Source organism: Ischnura elegans, chromosome 9 (assembly GCF_921293095.1).
Source record: "Ischnura elegans chromosome 9, ioIscEleg1.1, whole genome shotgun sequence".
Taxonomy (NCBI): Eukaryota; Metazoa; Arthropoda; class Insecta; order Odonata; family Coenagrionidae; genus Ischnura; species Ischnura elegans.
This window is the reverse complement of record NC_060254.1, coordinates 48661746-48682948: the sequence shown is the minus strand read 5'-3', so window position 1 is coordinate 48682948 and position 21203 is coordinate 48661746. Positions and strand designations below refer to the sequence as shown.

General features: G+C 37.4%; 1 protein-coding gene and 1 long non-coding RNA gene across 3 annotated transcripts in view; both read left to right on the top strand.

Annotated features, from left to right (window-relative positions):
- Positions 1-270: 270 nt before the first annotated feature.
- LOC124165839 (lachesin-like) overlaps positions 271-21203 on the top strand; it is a 239907-nt gene continuing 218974 nt past the window's right edge. Inside the window, exon 1 of the mRNA XM_046543368.1 lies at positions 271-1199. Coding sequence (XP_046399324.1) covers positions 1094-1199 — 106 coding nt within the window. The 5' untranslated portion in view covers positions 271-1093. The remainder of the gene's footprint in view (positions 1200-21203) is intronic.
- Positions 5904-7357, top strand: LOC124165840. Of its 2 annotated transcripts, none has more exons than XR_006866339.1 (3): positions 5904-5934; positions 6734-6840; positions 6943-7357. It is a non-coding gene; the product is annotated as an uncharacterized LOC124165840 (long non-coding RNA). The 2 variants fall into 2 exon arrangements; XR_006866338.1 differs by lacking the exon at positions 5904-5934 and adding an exon at positions 5951-6035.

Genomic DNA, 21203 nt, shown 5'->3' with positions numbered 1-21203 from the left:
ATTTTGCGTCTTGCCATGGTGTAAATGCTAAGAAAATAACGGATTTTTTTCGGAGGATAGAGGAAAGCGCTCACACGTTCCAGAAAAGTGCTTCGCTAAATAAATGAATAAATAAGGATGCGAACTTATATGGTTTTATGGAGAGCATAAAATAAATTATCGGCTGTAAATATCGTCCTTTTGGAAAATAGAAAAATATATTTCTGATACATTATTCCCTCTTAGATTTATTTCATTTGACGTTTTTGACTGCATATTAATTTTTTTAAATTATTACTATCAATAATAATTTTTCTTGCAAATCGTAATGAAAATAGAAATAATTGCCTGTATGTATCGTCCCTCTGGAGAATAGGAAAATATATTCCTTATATCAATTTTCCTTGTACATTTATTTCATGAGACATTTTGCACTGCATATTTTTTAAATTATTATTTCCAATAGTAATTGCGGAAATAGAAGTAGGAACTTTTATGTGAGATTATTCAAAGGATTGCGTTGAGTTTTCAGAAAAAAATTGGCCCTCCAGTAAGTTTCGTGTAAAACACTCCACACTGCATGCATGTATATATTTTGACCGTTTTCCATCCCTGTATTTTCAGTGAGTGTTTAATGTGTTTTCCCAAAATTCAGCCATAGCTCACGGATTCCGTTTGTGTTCTCTAGAAGAACTCTGGATAACTGATTGAGGACAGTGTGTCTTCTTCAATGTGCATTGCAAGAGGAATTGAGGACGCGTTGACAACGGTTTTTCTCGAACTCCACTGTAGAGGAAACTGAAATTATTTTTAAAATTTTTTCTGCCAAAATTAGCTGTGTCTTAAGGATTATTCGTCCCAATAATTTACTCTGTGCACCTTTCCACATTACAAGTGCTACGATGCCCAGAAATATTTCTACCGATATTGCTTAAAATGAGTGTTGAGTGACTCTCCCTTAGTCAATCCTTTTAATTATTTCACTCATTCCCTTGGTGCTCTCCACTGGATGTCAGATAAAGTGATAGAGGGCATTGTGTCATCCTTAATGTGCATTGCAAGAGGAAGTTTCGTCTCAAGGAGCAAGGTGAACACGGTGTCTTAGGAGAGTCGGATGGTCATGGCTGGTGGCGGGGGCCGTAGGCGTCTTGTGCGGGGCGGGCGTCGAGACGGCCGGACGCTTCTAGCGACGCTACACCTCATCTCGCTCCTGTGCCAAGGTGGGTGCCTCACTCATATTATGGCCGTTTTATACGAGGCACATTCTTGCTGTCCGTATTCTACATTTCGAACTTGTGCTTGTAGATTCTCCACGAACGAACGAAATTACTTTGAAAGAAAAGTTGTCAGTTACTTGGATGGAGATACACTTCGTGTTGATAAACTCAACGTCGATGTTTATTCACCGTTATTATGTCACGTGAGTACGAAGCCGCAGTCAAAATTTCTTCGTGTAAAGCGGTGAATTGCTAGAGCACATGCATTAATGCATGGACGTGAGATGGCAAAATATTCGCTGTTTAAATTTCGTTGATGCGTTCGCGCAATTCCACACCTCAAAGAGAAATTAATGTAGTTCTAAATAGCGCAATTACGTGTCCCGTGTAAAACGGCCTTTAAAACCTGCGCTAGACTGCTTTAACGATATTTCTGCAGTCTCCTATACTCTTGGCCGCGATATTTGTCGTCTCAGCAAAATAAGCTCGTAAGTATTGTTATGTCATCAGTAAGCTGAGGACATTGCCTAAAATGCCTATTTTTTCTTTTACTCAGGAAAACAATTTTATTAAGTTATATTTAGGGCTATTTATGGCGGAATTAACGCAATTTGTTAGTGATTATTTCACCCTTTTATGCCTTTTTCTGCTGATGTCGCCTATTTAAGGGCTTTAAAAAGAAATATTTTAACCAACGTCACCAAAATTCTCTTCAGTGCGGAGCTAGTTTGAAATTTCAGTGTATTTCATAAACTATCAACGTTGAAATAATGTCATTAAACATGCATAAAGAAATATCACCCAAAGAACTATGGCATGATTTTTCTTATTTAGCGAATAAGCTCAAAAAATAAGATTTTAAGACCCAAATTATGCCTTAATTCGCTTTAATGATTATTTTTTCTGAAGGGTATTCAGAGTTCTTTATAAAGTTGTTTACTTGAGTGTGAATTTTCTGATGCGTCCGGTGTACACAATTCATTATCTTACAAAGTGCGCGGGGTTTTTAATTTTATTTATTTATGAAATATTTCGCTTATTGCTTTATTACTAAAAATGGGATATTCTACTTACATGACAATACAAATAAGTGAATAACCCAGAAGAATCACTGCTATATTATTCGATGCTACGCGATCTTGTAAGGGTAAAAAAAATATACGGTATCGTCATTAAAATGCGTTTAGGTACGAATCTTAACTGGGTGCATGAGCGTTTGGAGAAAATTTATCCTATTTTACTAAGGATTTATAGACATGAAAAAACCCCTCAAATCTCGCCATTTAATTTCCGTTATCTTTCTTTGACTCTATAAAATGCTTCGGCTAATTGCAGGGCCTAGGACCCAGAATGAATACAGTTGTGAAACAGTCTTCGGAGTGGATCATGTTGTTATTACCCCTACTCCTGTGTAAGGCTTTCTGGAGTGCTGCATATATATTATGAAGCCATAATTTCTTTGACAAATTTTTTTTTCCTTATTTATTATTATTTAATTAGAAGCATTAATGAAATATTATCTTGGTAATTACGTGAATTTGTGGATCGTAAATTAATTATCAATACTTAAGTGATGACCTAGTGAGAGGCTATTTTGCAAAAGATTATCAATCTGCTCGGATTTTTGTTCTAACGTCAGCGATATTTGTTCTCGATTAATAGGAAAAGTTAGTGATGCAGATTATCCGTGTAGGTTTCCAATATGTCTTTGTTAATAATGCTTTTCTTATGTCCAGATATTTATTATTTGAATTTTTCATTCTTTTGTGACCCACTTTTTGCATTTTTATTGTTTAGCTGTAAACGAAAGTTGGAAACTATTTTTCGCATTTTTTCTACCTCAATTAGTTGATTATCGAAAGTAATCAAATCAAAATTTGAAATTTATTCAATCTGATCAGAAGTACGGGGAATATGTGTCTCTTTCGATAGACGATCTTTTGGTGTGAGGAACTCTGACGCAAAAATCTTGTTTCCCAGCGAGTAAAGCTTGGAGTTCTCCGTATTCTGAATTTAGAGCTTGTACTTGTAGATTCTCCACGAAGGAACGAACCTACTTTGGAAGAAAAGTTGTCAGTTACTTGGATTGAGATACACTTCGTGTTGATAAACTCAACGTCGATGTTTATTCACCGTCTGTGAAGACCCTATTCCATACAGGGAAACTACTCTCGCAAACTTTGAACATGATGTGTGAAGGCAATAATGATAGTCTTCGTGAAACACATCGAAGTGTGTAGGTTGAAGTCGGAGAGATGAGAATTTATGGGAGTGCAGGCGTTTCCTAACTTTACTCATGCTAAGCATGACATTTGCAAGGAAAATAGCATTCCATCCGCGGATCTCAAGAGAGAAAATAGTCTATTTAATTATGTCTGCCTCGTACAAGGTTATTCTAAATGATGAACCATTTTCACAAATTCGATTGTATTAATTATAACGAAGTATTAAGTTTATTAAATTATTGGTATCTTACATTATGAAAAACTTTGAAAATTCATCTTTTTATTAGTATAAAGTTTGTTCGTTTTGGATTTTTAATTGGATAAACACCAAGTTTTGAAAATGGGCCCATAATTTAGAATAACCCATTCTATGACTCACATTTTCTACGAATTTTCGTTTTATCGCGCAAGGTTTCCAGCCTGTGATCGTAATGAAAAAGTTCAATAAAAATTGGAATTTTCTGCCTTTGAATTTACTTGCTTAAGTCTTAAAATTTCTGCGCTTAAATCAATAACTTTCATCAATTAATTGAATTATGTGCTCCTTAGTATTTTCCTCCTGGTGGGTTCTTATATTTTTCTGGTGAGAATTTATGGTGTGTTAGCTCGCTAAAGGATTCATATTTAAACCTCTTACGGTCTCTTCTGTCATAATCACTTGCCGCCCCACTATAGATACACCTGTTTGAGTCTATTCACTCTTGAGCACCAAGTCTATTCATTCTGGCACGCGCCCAAGTGAACGGAGGAATTAAGAAGTGGCTGTCGAGGGTTCGCTGAATCGCTTTGAGGGATCAAAGTGCGGGGAAGAATCGAGAGAGGCTGTGGGCGAGGGAAGGCCTCTCGTGGGAGGTCAATTAGATGAAACGCCCACGAAATATGTATCGCGAAGGCATGGAAACGTCGTAAGGAATCGCTGCTTTTTTGTAATATTATTGGTATTCCTTTTTTATTATTAGACTTGGTTCTTTCCTGGCGCACGATATGGATGAATTCTTCACGGGAGTCCCACCAGGTGATCTGTTCAGTCAGAGCCGACGTATCAATGGCTAACTCTGCATCGTCCCTAGGGCGTCACGAGTCAAAAGACCCGAGTATGTTGGCAGGGGTAGCATCATTTTAACGTCGCGACGCGTCGGTTCTGACTGCACAGTTCACGTGGTCGGACTCCCGTGAAGAATTCATCAATATATTTTTTATTAATAAGATTTCACAGTAAAACGACATTTTTTACAATGTGGCAGTTCAAAAGTAATTGCATGCTACTTCATTAATTTAACAATATAATCCTATTTCCACTCTTGGCTTAACTGCAGACACCTTTTATAATTTTAGAGTAGAGTTATAACTTATCTGTAGCAAAGGTATTTATGCACACAGCAACCATTCCTACGTTATTCTCCTAACTCCCATCATAGATTCCATTTTTTTTAAATCGCCACTCATCTAATTGAATATTTTGGTAACATAAACACGTAATTAGCTACAGCCCTTGTGAATGTAATACCCTAATCTCTACATGTACCTGATAACTTTTCTAAGTTCAATATTTTGATAGTACCCATTAGAGTAGATAATAGAGTCGGTTGAGGAAAGAGCAGCTCCATCTACGAGTAGCATGAGGAATGTGTATTATACATACGCTTCTGACTTAGTCCGGGGTGAGCTCTACCCTCACCATTCCAAACTAATCTTTGGGTCAACTTCATCTCTCCGTTTCACCCAATCTCAAGGAAGTTCTTTTATCTCCACGAGGCTCCTCCTTCACATTAGGCTCCTCTTTGGGGTATCATTGATGTTATCTTCGAGATACTTGTGCCATAGCCTTCCTCTGGGGATATTTCCATCAAGTTTTCCTTCCATTATGCCTGCAAAGGAGTTGCAATGCCTCAGTACGAGGGCCAATCCATCGTATTATTCTTTGGAGCATAGTGATTAACCCATTATAACCCAATGCTGCTTCTAAGTAACATCAAAAATGTATTCGTTCAATGGTATTAGGCTCAACTATGTGGAAGTTAATATTCGAAAATGTATACATTTTCAGCTCTATTTAGGAAAGATTTAAACTACGTGTTCTTTTGTGCTGCAGAGTTTAATGGCGAAATATGTATCTGCCACAATAATTATTATTGAGTAGAAAATTTTCACATTTTAAAAGTGAGATGTCTTAAAATTTAATTTTCCCAGAAGCAGGTCTGGATTAGAAAGGGTTAATAGTTTCCCTGCTTCTCCTCTTCGTCTACATGCCACCTCCAGGGCTATTCAGTAACTCTTTACGCGGTCGCGAAGACGAAAGATTCCGTTTACGTGGTTACGCCGCGTAAACATTCGAAGACGCGTAATTTGCTATTCAGTAGGCTTCACGAAAACATTTTCGTGCCTTCCCCTCCGCGGTAGTGGGGGAAGTCGAAGATACCCGAAGTTTTACTGCAATACGTCACTGCGTGCCAATCAGAGAAAATCGGCATGCAATTGTCCTCGACAAACAAAAATAGAGCGAGATTCGGCTGGTAAGTGCAAGGCTATTATGAATTATAACGTTGATTAATGAAAAGTATGTTGTACACTTTTAAATATAAGTGAGAGCTCAACGTGTATATTAATGTTGAAGGTGAGTGCGTTGGAAATGTGTATGCAATTAGACACCAAAGATGACAGTGAGTAATTGGGATGAAAACTTGTAAATGAGAGGAATTTGGCGTTATTATGCCTTTGTTCATGCCAGATTTGCTTATGCCTTTGCTTTGATGGACCTATTTTAATGATAATACAAGTATTTGAATTGATGCAGTCAGTTTCGTCATATCGTTTCTCGCAGAATTGGCCAGATAATTAGTTATAGGCAATGAAAATAGTAATGTAAACGGTCCTCATGAGTGTGGTAATATGTTTTGAAAATTATTATCAACAGCCAGCGATGTCCTAAGAATAGTTTGCTTAATTATTGGAAGACTGTAGATAAGAAAGGATAACTTTACGGGATAAGGGCTGGTAACAGGGTGCTAAGAAGACGGAAAATAAGGTGAAGAACTAAACCCCTCAAAATAGATAAAAATAAGAATCTATTTACAACGGACTGCCTATCATTACGTTGCAGCCCTGACTTCAATGTTCACAATGACTATAGTGATGAGTCTTCTACTTTTACCCTGAAGTACCTCACAATCAAGAAGGTCAAGAGACCCAAACAGTAATGGAAATTTATACCTAGTGGAAGAAATTATATGTCTTATGCAAGTAACAGAAAAAGGCATAAAAAAATAATGGATGAAACATGACCTATTCGTAATATTTCTTTTCTCATTTTAGACCATTCTGATGAGGTTGGTGGCAAATACCCGGTATGCCTTCTATGAAGGATCCCATGATTAATTTTAAGGTGGAAAACCGTAGTTTGACCACCAACAAAAGCAATGGTAGTGTATCTATTTGTAATTTACCAATGCATTAGGTAACCTGTTAATAATCGCTTGTCTAATAGTTCTGGCCTTGTTTAATATGCCTCTTCCATTAATTAGGGACTCTGCAAAAGCTGGGATCTCCATAATAATCAGCCTCATCTGGGAAGGGAAAACCAGCCCCTACACACATATTATGAAGTACAACACAAGAATTAACTATCAATCCTGATTTTATTGGTGTACACTCCAGCACTCAATGTCTCAGCAATCATCTGAACCTAGAGTTAAGAACCCCCATGCACCTCTCAATAGACTTCATAACCCGCACATGGGCTTCAGTTTAATAAGTTTCAGGGGTACTTGGCCTGCCACATAGTATTCCAGTCAGGGGTCAGTGGTGGTGTGGGTTACCTAAGCCTCCTATCATTCATTACACTGTTTTTAATATATTCAGTGCATAAGCATACATATATGATATAAATATTATTCTTTCTTTTCGATGCAAGGAGTTTACTTTGAAAAAATCAAGGTCATTACTTCCAATATATTATTAATATCATATAATTTATGCTAAATTATGTACCAGATGATTATTTTTCCAAATTTATACCAAACAACGAACACTGATATCCACTCTCCCAAGTACATTTCATTTCCCTATGCATGGCTGATTGATTCCATATATTTATCAACATAACTGATAATCTGGCAAAAAATTATGCTTGCAAATTACTATTAAATAAAATAGGAATGACTTAGAAATGATACTCTCTTACTTTATTTCCTTTGAGCTTACCTGTAATTATTTAGTAACTATAAAGAATAACGAAATGCAACCATAGTTCTGGAGGTGGTATCAGTTACCAACACATTTCAAATTGATAAGAGCTTGTGCTCACAAGCATGTTATTAATATGCTTCTGAGTGGGTTTACATAGCATATGGGATGAGAGTAGTTACAAGAGACTTGAGCTGTGGATGTAGAATGGGTTTCATGATATAGCGAATATGAATCATTTAATTACAGGGGGTGGGGAGCTGTAAATTGGTAAAAGTTTTTAATATGAATAGAAGAGTGGCATTATCACCAAATTTTTTGGAATGCTACGTTTCTGATCCCATACTAATGGAAACAATCTAGGTAAAGTTCATGAACATCTGGAGCAACATCTCCATTAATCGGTTACTTACATCATGCCATATTATAATGCAGGAAATTTAATGAAAGGAACTGGATTCTTATTGTGAATGCATAAATACCCATTATCTGTGTTAGGCCTATTTGTAGGAATACTTCAATTATCACCAATTAATTTGAAAAGGACTGGCATATAAGGCAATGATGATTTTAAAACACTCAAGTGAATAATTTTCAGAATCAAGGTCTAATCCATGACAAATTATTAAAATAAATTTTAATGTTGGTTTGATTATTCTCCAACAGTATAAATTTGTTGGAAAATGCTATGTAAATAGTAATGGGCTCATCATAACTTGTTACAAAAATTCATGGGCATCGACATCAGCTGCAATTCACGCTTCTACTCAGTTCTTTTTTTTTTGGATGGGAATTATATATCTTTGGTCAATATGGGAGGAGCATCCTATGCTTCTGTAACCCCTTCAACTTCTCTGCTGACAGAGGGATGGCTAAGTCCCAAATTATTGTCACTACCAGTAGCTGCCATGCCCATAAAAATGCAGTGCACAAAGTATCTAGATTTAGGTAGGTATTCCATGTACAATTTTCACTAACTTATTATAGGGATAGTGGTTGATGTGGTTTAGTACTATACCTTCAAATGCATTGGTACTACAAGAGCTCTTTGAGCTGGAATCATGTGGGGGACATAAAATATTTATTAGTCTCCAAGCTAAATCTTTATCCAATATTTTCCCTGAAATACTTCTTATGTTAATACAAAAGGGTCATATAATTACATTAGTTCCCTCACACAAGGATGTCTCTTTCATCTCTCTCCTCCTCCTGAGTATTTCTAGGGCTCTCACACCATTAATTTTCAATCAGATTCCATCATTAAATAAATTAACGATACACATTCAAATGAAGATAGGTTAGCCTCACCTCACGAGAATATTAAAATTGTTATCTCAGAAACAATAAATGGTCTCAAAATGTTATATGGAAGAATATATCTATCTGTAGCACATTATGAAGTAATTGGCTGTCTTATTTCATAGGTTTACTATGAGTCATTTCACATAAAAGCCTTAAAAGCCAGAACCCTTATCTAGGGTTCTGAGTGGCTAGAATGTGGGAGTCAATTCCTTTATATACTGCATTCCATCATGATACTGCAGCAGGCACAAACGGGTATCTGTCTCTCAGACAATATCCTCTCACCACTATCCACAATCAATACAAATAAGATGATTGACTTGCCTCAATTCTTTAATAGGGACCATCACAATAATGGCCATTGAATAAATACTCTCGCTCTCTCTTCCATAATAATCATAGTCATGCCATGGACTCATAGGCATAATCGAAAGGAAACATCCTGTATGATGGATATCACAAAAACGACATATGTCCCCAAAGTATATACTAACCATTTTGAACAAAACAAATCTCTTATGTCAAGAAATACTTACAGTCATCTTTTGTCGCAAGACATATGACACTGAAAACAGTAGTATACTCAATAAAGACTACTTGGTAAAATAATTTAAGTTGTACCCACTATGCTACGTACATAAATAACATACCTACAAACGTCTATCTGTCATACAAGCATCTACCTATCCACAGTTTAGGAATGGTAACCTCCAGCCACAGCAGCTGCACATTTCATTTGCGAAAAGGACCTAATATAAACACACAAAATCGATTCACCTATCAGTTATATCCTTTCAGTGTCAATATCTTGTATTTGATTAGTTAAAACAATAGCCATCACAACGTAGAGAAAAAAATATACATCCACTATATGGCAATAATTGTGAATATTTATACATCGCCAGCCTGAGTAAAAATATTGATCAGCAGAGGAGCTGTCTTTCTGCTAGTTATGTCCCTCCAACTTCATCATCCAAAAATATCTTATACAGACTGTAGAGCGCAGCATTCATTCATGTTATTTTAGCATTGATGTTGAACATGAGCCCTTTCAAACCAGAAGAAACAAAATAATCTTATGATCATACTACGAGTTGTTTACCTTCTTAGTGGATATTAAAAGTAGCATTTGTACTTTATCCTAAGTTCTTGAATCCCGCTACATACTCCTTTTGCATATACACTGGTATTCATAGAGTAACACTGCATTCCGAAGTGGGAAAGCACTGGCACCACCACAAAGGTGACTCGCAGCAGCAAATTCATGAATGGAACACATACGTTTCCTCTTAACCAGCAAATATCTTCCTAACTTTGTAACCGTCCCGGGGAAAAGTAGAACAAAGCATTTAAAACATCTACGCTCATACATCATCTTCACTCATAGTGAAACAGACGACGGGAAAATGTCTTGTAAACACGGCTTAAAAACAAGATGCGACGACACATTTTCAACTTAAGTATTCACTTTGATAAACGGTTGAAAATAAATAGAGTAATATTGAGATATGCAATTAAGCGGGCGATAACGATAAATATGAAATATATAAAACATTTCCTCAATGACAGATAACAACACCTCCAACTCCAATAGGTATGTATTCCGAAAAGAGAATATGAGAAGCATATACAAGACAAGAATAATTTAAAATACATGAAATTAACAGTTAAATATGCAAAAATATTACTTGCACGAAATGAAATTACGTCCACAACTACAATGAACACCGCTGTTTACATGGCAAAGCAAATACATGACATATATTAACAGCATGAGGCCCCGTCGTCTACCGCGGTCTGCTGTTTACGCGGCGGAAACTGAGTTTTCGTTGACAACTCTCGTCGCGTAAACTGAAGCACGAAACTTACGCGGCGGAATGTTCGAAATGGCTTACAGAATAGCAACAATGTGATTTTCGCGATCCCGTCACGAAATCTTTCGTCTTCGCGACCGCGTAAACAGTTACTGAATAGCCCTGCTATTTCTTACCCTTTCCGTCTCGTACCTCGTATATAAAAATTGAATTCAGAGAATAGTCTCGGGCCAGGATAGACAGCTCCAGCTACGATGTATAACATGGTATGGTATTTGGAGGACGCGACCGACAGCTGAGGTCATTAGCGCCATGAGGGAAGGGTAGGTAAGGAAGGATGGAGAGAAACCCGACGTCGGCGTCAGCCTGCTCTTATCGAAAGGCCCCAAGGGGACCGCGGCTTAGCGTCCCATCCGACGGACGGAGTGTTGTGCTTACTATGTCCTCAACACAATCCAACGATTTGATCTTTGCATGTTACTTATTTATAGTAAAATCTTGCAAAATGGTTGGTACCATAAAGCATGGTTTCACTATTAGTGGACTATGGCCGCTCTCATAGCGGCGAGGATATTACCATAGAGTAAGTATATTCCAAATCCAAATTTCATACACAGCATATATGGACCTATGTAGTAAAATAAGAAAGTTAGCAGGCGATTGCTTTTTACCTTACAAATTTCCAGATTTTTCGTCCAAAAGATATATAAACAAATATGACAACGTCGAAACTGAGTCAAGAATAAATTAAAGTTCACTAGTATGAAAAAAATGTAGTACAATAAGCGTTTTCCTGCAAGTTTCAACTTAATGCTAAGTACAATCCGCTGACAACTGGTTTAGGAATATAAACCCGGAAAAGTCAAGTTACTTACTTACTTACTCTTACTCCCAGGGCCATATATATCTAAGTAGATATTTGGCCGCACCAACAATCCTCTTCCATCTATCTCTATTTCCTGCGTCCTCCTCGGTCGCTCCTAATCGCTCCAGGTCTACCTTCACTTGGTCCCACCACCTTCGCCTTGGTCTTCCTCTTGGCCTTCTTCCTTCAGGATTCCTCATTATAACTTGTTTTAAATGATTAGTGTCCTCTCTTCTCAAAATGTGCCCAGCCCATCTAATTCTTCTACATTTAAACTCGCACACTACATCTGGATCCTTGTATAGCTCTCTTAATTCTCTATTGTGTTTTCTCCTCCACTCTCCTCCTTCAGAGATTGGTCCATATATTTTCCTAAGGATCTTATTTTCAAAAACAATTAATTTTCTTACTTCCTTTTTATCCAGTTTCCAAGTTTCACTTCCATATAAAAGTACGGGTCTTATGATTGTTTCATATATTCTGATTTTAGTAGTGTGTGATAGTAATTTTGAGGACATGAGTTTGTTGCAGGCGTAGAAGCATCTGTTAGCCAGATTTAGCCTGTTTTGTATTTCTATTGCTTCTTTGTTTTCTCTTGAAATAAAAACGCCTAAATACTTAAAGGAGTCCACTTTTTCAAATTTGTGGTTGTCTATGTAGAGAGGATTTTGATTTCTGTTCATTTCATTTCTTGTAAAGTGTATATATTTAAATTAAGAAAGAAGAACTTTGTACTTTCGCTTTCACCAAGTTACGCCTCAAACAATTAATTGTATATATTTAGTTTTTCCATCATTTACTTTTAGTCCTAGATTAGCTGTTTCTTCCATGAAAAGTTTTGTAAGCCGGCGTATGTCGTCTAAATTTTCTGCTAAAATTACCACATCGTCTGCAAAAGCAAGTATATTTATTCTGGAGCCAATTGTTACGCCTTCGTCCATTTTTGCTACTTTTTTAAGAGCTTCTTCTATTGCTAAGTTGAATAGGATTGGGGATAGTCCATCACCCTGTCTTACGCCTGCCTTTATCCTGAAAGGTTCCGACACCCGTGCATTTATTCGTACTGAGCATGTGGAGTCTGTCATACTTGTTTTAGCGAGGTTTATTAGCTTTTTTGGAATTCCGAACTTGTCCAACTTTTCCCACAGTCTCTCTCTATTAATACTGTCATATGCTTTTTGGAAATCGATAAATATTGCAAAAAAATCTTTATTAAAAGTCAAGTTACTAGTTACTAGGAAAGTCAAGTTACTAGGAAAAGTCAAGTTACTAGCTGAAATTTAAGGAAATTTTTTATAACTATTGTTATGAACAAAATCGACTAACTACTGTATCCACTAAATGTATCGACACATTCTGCTTCAGAATATATTTTTAGACTTGTGAAACGAGTAAATTCATAAAATCGCAAAAAATTGTTCCCCGCCATCTGATTAATTGTTCCAGAACTACGTAAAAAATATATACGATTTTTGTACGTCTGGTGAGCCCTCTATATACTTACTCCATGGTATTACCCTATCCCACCCATCCACTCCTATCCCTACCCTAAAGGCGTCGCGTCGTCGGTCTCCTCTCTTGGCGGCGCCTCAATCCTTTTTCTTTCCCATTCCACTCCCCTCCCCGGAAGCGTGGGCGTATCAGTAGTGGTACAGTGGAAACGAGACCCTAGGGCGGGCTCGCGGCGATACACTCCTGGGGTAGGGACTGTAAGCGCTAGCTTTTCTCCTCTGCACCCAGAAGGGGAAGGACGGGAAGGAACAAGGACGGAGGCGCCGCCGCGATGAGAGCCCGACGACGCCTCCTGGGAGGGGATAGGGAAGGAAGGGAAGGGACGAGGAATCCCGCACCGTCAGAAAGGCGGGCGGGTCCTGCTACTAACGAAACCAAGCGAAACGCAATTAATATTCTACCAATCCTAGTGGATTTTCCTATGAGGAAGAAAAATCTATCGATCGAATCGGTAGATATCAGTAGTGGTACAATGCATGAGGGCTCAGGAGAGCCCTTCGAGGACACAACACACCGGGGCCGGGAACCAAGTCCGTGGCTTATACGCCCGATCACCCGGGTGGGGCTTGAGAGGTAGGAAAAAGGATAGAGGCGCCGCCGCGATGGGAGCCCGCCGTCTCTGGGAAGGGATAGGAGCGGAAGGGAGGGGACGAGGGAAAAACACCTCAACGCTATAGAAGCGAAAAGGGCCCGCTAAATAGCGAAACCAAGCATACGCAATTAATATTCTACCAATCCTAGTGGATTTTCCTATGATGAAGAAAAATCCATCGATCGAATCGGTAAATATCAGTAGTGGTACAGTGATACATCGAGATACAAGTTTAATTCGTTCCGTAACCTTGCCCTTATCTCAAAGCGGTTTTCCCCATTGAAATTAATGGAAGTGCCATTAATCCTTTCCAGCCCCAAAAATGCTTCCGAAATTGTTTTTGTGACATTTTAAATAAGAAAAATGTATTTATATAGAACAAATATTTTATATAAACATAATAAAAGAATGTAAAATAAAAAACTAGTTTTTTCAAAGTGTATCTGTATTTTGACAACTTAAATGCAACTTACACACAACTTAAATGCTACTGTTTGCTTAACTTTACTCTCTCTTTTCTCTTCCATGACTTTTTATGATATTTCTTGGAGTTTAGGTCAATAAAAACCAAGTTATAGCTAACGTTTCGATTTATTTAAAATCATCCTCAGGGCTATGAAAGAGAAAACATGAACAATATAAAATACAAAGATGACAACATACAACGATGTACAATATTTTTACATAAAAATGTTACGATCACGTTTTTTATACAGTAATATAATTTAAAGTATACACACATATATATAAGAACAGAATAGAATACACAAAAAAATTTGACATAAATTAAATTTTTTTCTTTGTTTTTTATATTGTTCATGTTTTCTCTTTCATAGCCCTGAGGATGATTTTAAATAAATCGAAACTTTGGCTATAACTTGGTTTTTATTGACCTAAACTCCAAGAAATATCATAAAAAGCTATTTAACAAGGTCAAGAATAGAAGAGGAAAAGTAATAATAATACTAATTCTCTTCAATGGTCATTCCCTTTTTTGCCGCGTGTAGCGCCGCAGTCGACCGTTCCTCGTATCTCTAATTTCGCTCGTATTTCAAAGCGTAATTACGTTCGCTCGACGGGTATCTCAAAATCTCGTATGTTGGAGCTCTCGTATCTGAGGTACCACTGCACTGGGTCTCAGCTCCGGTGCGTTGTTTCCTTCTAAGAACCCTCCTAGGGTTCTCATTGGTATCCTCCACACAACATTCTAGTAGGAATCGGGAAGTGTCTGAAAATTCTCTGCCACGGTCGGGATTTAAACCCGAGTCCACAGGTTGGGAAGTGAACACTCTTTCCACCACACCAACCCGAACCCCTCCAGCTACGAGTGGCATCGGGCAAAAGGCAAGGTGAACCAGGGGGTGAAACGATACAGAAAAGGTGGGAGGAAGCGACGGTTGAAGGGAATCTGGGGCGCAGATACGGGTGGGTGGCGGGTGGGTTGGTAGGCCTGGTGCAGGACGGCAAAAAATGCACACGTAAACAAATTCGGAGGGCTTTATTGGTGGGGCCGGTGGAAAGGGTTCGGGGGATAACGCCCGCTCGCCGCGGGTCGACTGAATAAAAAATATCCTCCTCCCCTCCCAATGGACCCGCCCCGTAACCCTACGTCACACTTCCCCAACCCTTACCTTCGCCATTTCCCACCCGATCCAGAAACATGTGAAACGCGGGGCAGGTTTTAAATTTTTACGCGCAAGTCCATGGAACAGTATCGCCTTTAACTAGGTACCGTAAGAAAAAAATCTGCTAGCTTAAAGGAAAAAAACATTCAATAAACTTATTTAATGACATCCATGAAATATGTTTCCTCGGTTTATTTATTCTTATTATTCTTTAAGGATTATAAAAATTAGGCACTATTGAAATTTTTTCCAGAAAACGATACACTGAGCTGAGTGACCTTTTCATTTCACATATTTTTAATATTTACTAGGACTTCATAAATATTGCTAAAAATGTCTGACAATAAGAAACATAATATTCTGTATACTAAATAGATACAATAAAATGATTTATAAAATAATCATTTCAGCCGGAAAAACCAATACGAAGACATTCTTTATGAAAAAGAAAACAGAAATTAAAAATGTGTTATTCATATTGAGGATATCAGTAGATACTAATTTAGTAATTTCGAAATAAAATTCTGCCTTCAAGTACCATAGAAATACAGTAAATTATCAAGATCATGCAAAGAATCAGAGGCCAAGGTATTACTTCAGGAACAAGAAAAATCGAAAAAATACAAAAAAAAGATGATAATGCACCAATATCATTGACATAATGCATATTTAATCACAATGTAAATGATGCCATTTGCATTAAAGTATCCGAAATAAAGAAGCAATTGTGAAAATACCAGAAAAGTTTCTGCTTGCGATTGTGTAGATATTTAGCCACGTCGCTCTTATGATCGTGTTTAATAATAGCTATGAAAATTTTTGAAGGTACCTGCATCAACTTGCTTCTTCGGAATGACCAGTAATCACATTGTTACACTGGATGGCAACGAGGTCAGAATCTACTGCTGTTTATTTTCTATGAGTGGCCTTAATAGAGAGGACGAATCTTCAGGACATGATAATTTTTGGATGAGGATAATTAAAATAATGTGTGACAATTCCTGTTTACTTTTAAGATACTTGCATTTAATTTACCGGCCGTAGTCGTCCACATTGAACTTCCGTTACGTAGCCGTCTTTTCCGGTCAGTGGGCTCATTTCGATCGGATTTAAAAATAAACTAATAGGTGGATTAAGTTATTGTAAGCTTCAACAACGTATTTGCGACAATTCTATTTTCTTCAAGAGCATCATATGGTCAGAATGCTAAGATGTAGCCATGCGGCTACGGTGGGCGGAAATGGGTTAAAACAGCACATACTTCCCCTTCGAACGGTCTTTTTCGATAACGGATTTCCCGCGTGAAATTCATCCTACCATCCTTGAACTTTTCAGAGTATACGAATTTCTGTCGACGTCAGAATGATGTGCCGCTGTACTTTGAAAATTTATATCTGGGCTTCAGTGCATGTTAAAATGGTGAACAATACGTCATTTTAAAGGAAATTTTATTCCCATTTCCAATGTATTTTTTATGAAAAATACAAAAATGTAGACACGCCAGTGCAATAAATTACTCCGCGCACCGCAAAAGTAGCCGTTTTGTCAACTTCATGAACTTTGAAATTCAGCATAGGAAAAACTACAGTGTCTACAGCAATTATCTTCCATAATAAGTTCCAAACATTAGTATTACTTTTTGTAGACTCTGTTAAAAATTTGCCTTATCTCAAATGTAAAATATTAACTAACAGATGAAATAACTAACAAGGTAAAATTTCTTTTTTTTTATCACGGGCAAATTTTAAAAACTAAGTACTATGTATTCCTTGAACATTTATGTCGATAGCATGCATTATAAGAAAGTGAATTGATCATTATATCAGTAACTATTCGACTCTTCACGCCTTTCTGCGCTGGATTCTAATTACCAAACACACAGTTCTCCACATTCACCAATGGAAGGAGTACTGCTTTATGGAATCTCTTCCTGGTCACAAATTCATTTTATGAATTGCGAGAAAATATTTTTCCGATGCCTCTTTTTTTTGTAAGTAATTCTGTTTACTTTCCCCCATTTTATCCTCACGCATTCAATAATTATTGTATTTGATTCAAATCCAGCTTATTGTTGACGGAGAAAAATTTGTGGGAACTAAAAAAATGAGGCGCAACTCATGGGATTAGTTATGAATCATCGTCCCCTAGTTTTCTAACCACATTTAAATATAAAGCATTGGTTTTTGAAAATATATAAATATATTCAACCTACAGTCTTGAAAATGGGGGAGATTTATCCTTAAATTAATTATTAGAATTATTGGTATTCCTGTCGGGATTTTGTTAACTTAGCATCTGTCTTGTTCTTACCGAGTTCATGCTGGTATAATGACAACATGCATCCCCAATATTCTCCAGGCATACTCAGGTCGAATTTTTTAGACATTGAAGATATCCGTGAAGAAAGCAAATGAGCAAATTACAGATGGAATTTAAAAAGTGAGTTTGGTGGAGGTTTTCATATTCCACCCTCGGATAACATCTTCTGGCGTGCCTAATGATCTGGGTCCTCTTTCCACCCTGGAATACTGCTCTTTGCGACTACGCTTGATCTATATGTGACCCCGACAACATTCCATTTATTTCCGTTTCGGAGTGTGCAGATTACCGAATCTTCGGGAGGAAATGGGCGTATGTCCAAAACCTGGAGCGAAGACCCAAGTTTAACGGCTTGTATCGTGTTTGAGAGGATGGCGTGGGAGGTAACGCTTCAAATGTTTACTGAAATAGACCCGGAGTTGATGGGAAGGCCTATAAAGGCTTATTTTATCCCTGCCTGTGAGAAGGTTGAAAGTAAACGTTTTCCAAAAATATATTGCAATTATTTGGCTTCTTTAATTGAGAATGTCTCCAAGCCTCAACGTTTGTTGCAATTTTTTGGCCGAAAATAATGATTCCTCCATAAAACCATCCAACTCGCCATACACCTTTCTAAAGAGGTGCTACCGATACTATACGATTTAATGTGAGCACACTCTTCCAAATTTATCAAAATTTTGTTTAAACTAATAGTCTCACGCATCAAATCCTTTTATATTAAGAAAGATATATAATAAAATCAAGTATCTGTTTTTTGTAATTTATACAATCACTAGCTGACCCGGCGAACTTCGTACCGCCTAACAATCAATGAACTTACAGTTTACTTACACCATTTATAAATCAAGAGCGGCTGTATCGTTTTTAATCATGTTTAATTTATTATAATAAAATAAGGATACAAATTCAATAAAACTACGTAAATGAGTACCAAAATTGCTTGTCAGAAAGACATTTTCTTTATCGAATCTACATGGGGTGGATCGGAGCACGTTTACGCGGATTTTTTTCAACAAATTTTCTTACGTTTTGGCTTAAGAAATTTTGGGCATTGTGGTTTAATAAAGCAGTTTATGAAATAAAAATTATACGCATTCTGTTGTTGGCTATTTGCGTTATTAGCTTTAAAAAAATGTTTTTAGGTCCAAGTCTGTTGCATACACTTGGCCCTTTCAGAGGGCAGGTTGACACAACCCCAGACCGACGCTTGACTGATGCTCAAAATCGTGCAAGAAAAGCCCCTATGAAGCAGCATTCGCATTAAATGACTTAAGGCGCGCCAGTTTTAGTATCTCTATTTGGAAAAAATGCACTGCGTAAACGTACTGCATGCGTAAACGCACCACGGTGAGCCCTACACATTCGGGTTTAATGTCTTGCGTCAACCACCTTCTGATAAACAACAGTTTTTGTTTTGTTATCAGGCGCAAGATGAAGCGGATGAAGCTAAATAAATATAGCGAAGCAAAGCAGTGACGCAGCGAGGGGAGGTTTTAGGGGATAAACCCCCCCAAGAGCTTAGAGAATTTTTTTATGAAAGATTTTGTTATTAATATAAGGGGGACGGATGACTAACAAACAAAACATATTTAACTATTCACACAGCCGCAAAACCCACTATTTTGAACCATTTATCTCAAAAAATGTCTGAGGGAAGTGCCCCCACACTTCCCGCTTACCTTAGCGAGTTTTCTATACCCTACAGACCCGTGGTATTAGCTGCGCCCAAAACCCCCTATCCTAGCTACGCACTTGAAGCGAAGGAAGAAATACAGAGGATGGTTTATCGACTCGTGAACATAGCACGCTAAATTGACCATGAGAAAATCATGGGTTTTCATTAGCACATAAGCACAAACAACACAAAAACTGAAAGAATGACCATGCGATTTTTTAATCGTTATCACGAATGCAACACGAATTGTAAATTGAATACGTTTTAGCTCAAAAGGGCATATGAGTTGAGATCATGGAATCTACGGAATGAGGACTTCCTAACCTTTGAATTTTCCTTTGAGTAAAGTGGCGTGAATCTCATTCATCACCAATTTTTTTAATGATCAAACACGTTCCGTTGGATAGTTATGGTTGGTTTAGGCTTCGAAAGATCATGAGCACAGAAACTACATTTTTCTGTAAATCGTGCCTTGGTAAGCCAGGTACGTCCAAGGACTTAAAATATTCAGATAGATAGTTGGTGATTTCGTCTTCGTTTGTTACACATTTTTAAAGATTCGAATCCATGCAGAGTACAAACTATTTGAATTTACCTCGTTTTAGTCATCCACATCTTCGTTCTTGCTCGCTAAATCAACCATCTTTGATTCGGAACACGGACATTACCGTTTGTCAACAATTGCTTGGAGATTTGTTTACAAACACGGTAGTGAAGTGTCAACTCGAGCTGGGCCACGGCTGGGCTTACAATCAGCTCGAATTAAATTAAAAAAATGTAATTTCAATTTAATTAATATTTTGAATATATTTAGTAATTAAAATGTTATATTGTTACTAAATTCAGTTATTAAAGTGGTAAAAACAAAACTAATTTTTTAATTTGTAGTTTTGACCGACTTATCAATTGTTGTGTTACTATAACTCCTAAATGCATGTCCATAGGAAAGAGATGAATTTTTTTTGTGAAATTATCCTTTTTTTAATGGCCTATATGTTAACCCCGCCTGTGACGAATCCAAAGAACCAAATCTCATTGAAATCGGTGCAGCCGTTCTCGAATTATAAGTGTTCTAACTAACACGATTTTCGACTTTCTTTTATATATATAGAAGATTGCTATAAAAGTTTCCTTCCATCGTCTCCTTGAGGTGAGAATTTGTAGATAGAACTTTAAAAATGTAAATTTTCAGCCAAAACAACGGGGGAAGCTCATTTTTTTATAAACATATGTAGGTAGAACACAATTAGAAAGAAATATTTCTGAGGCTTCAACGAACATGATACATAACATGTTTCACGCCGGAAAACTTCAAAAATCACGCTGGTGCTGAAAAAATTATATTTTAGAATTGGAGGTGTTGGTTGATTCAATTCCCAACTCTCGTTTTAGGATGCATTACAACATAAAAGAGCTGTTAACCCAGTAGTTTGTACCTAAAATCTGGAATGTAGGTTCTGCAAACTATTATGGGCTTATTGATAGAGAATACCCTAGCTCTTTGACAGGCTGTTCACAACTCAGCATCATTCACGTTCCAATAAAATGGCGAAGAGAAGATGTGCTTTATCAGCATACGGAATTGGTAACGGCTTTAGAGCTGCAGTAATCCCAGACGCGGGCATTAAGCACGAAGCATTTCATCGGGCTCGTGGGAGGGGTTTGAGATAGTCGCCACGAGAGAATATCGGGTAATCGGCTCGAGTTGCAAACTTCATGAGGTTTGTTTGGAGCTAGATTAAATCCGCGTAGAGAACACGGGTGCTTCAACTCCCCGAACGCAATGCCCTCCAAACCTCCGCACAATTCCGCCATTGTATCGCAAACCCGCCAATCAGAGTTCGAGGACTAGAACACATCAAGGCACAACAAAGGAGACAAATACATGGGAGACCT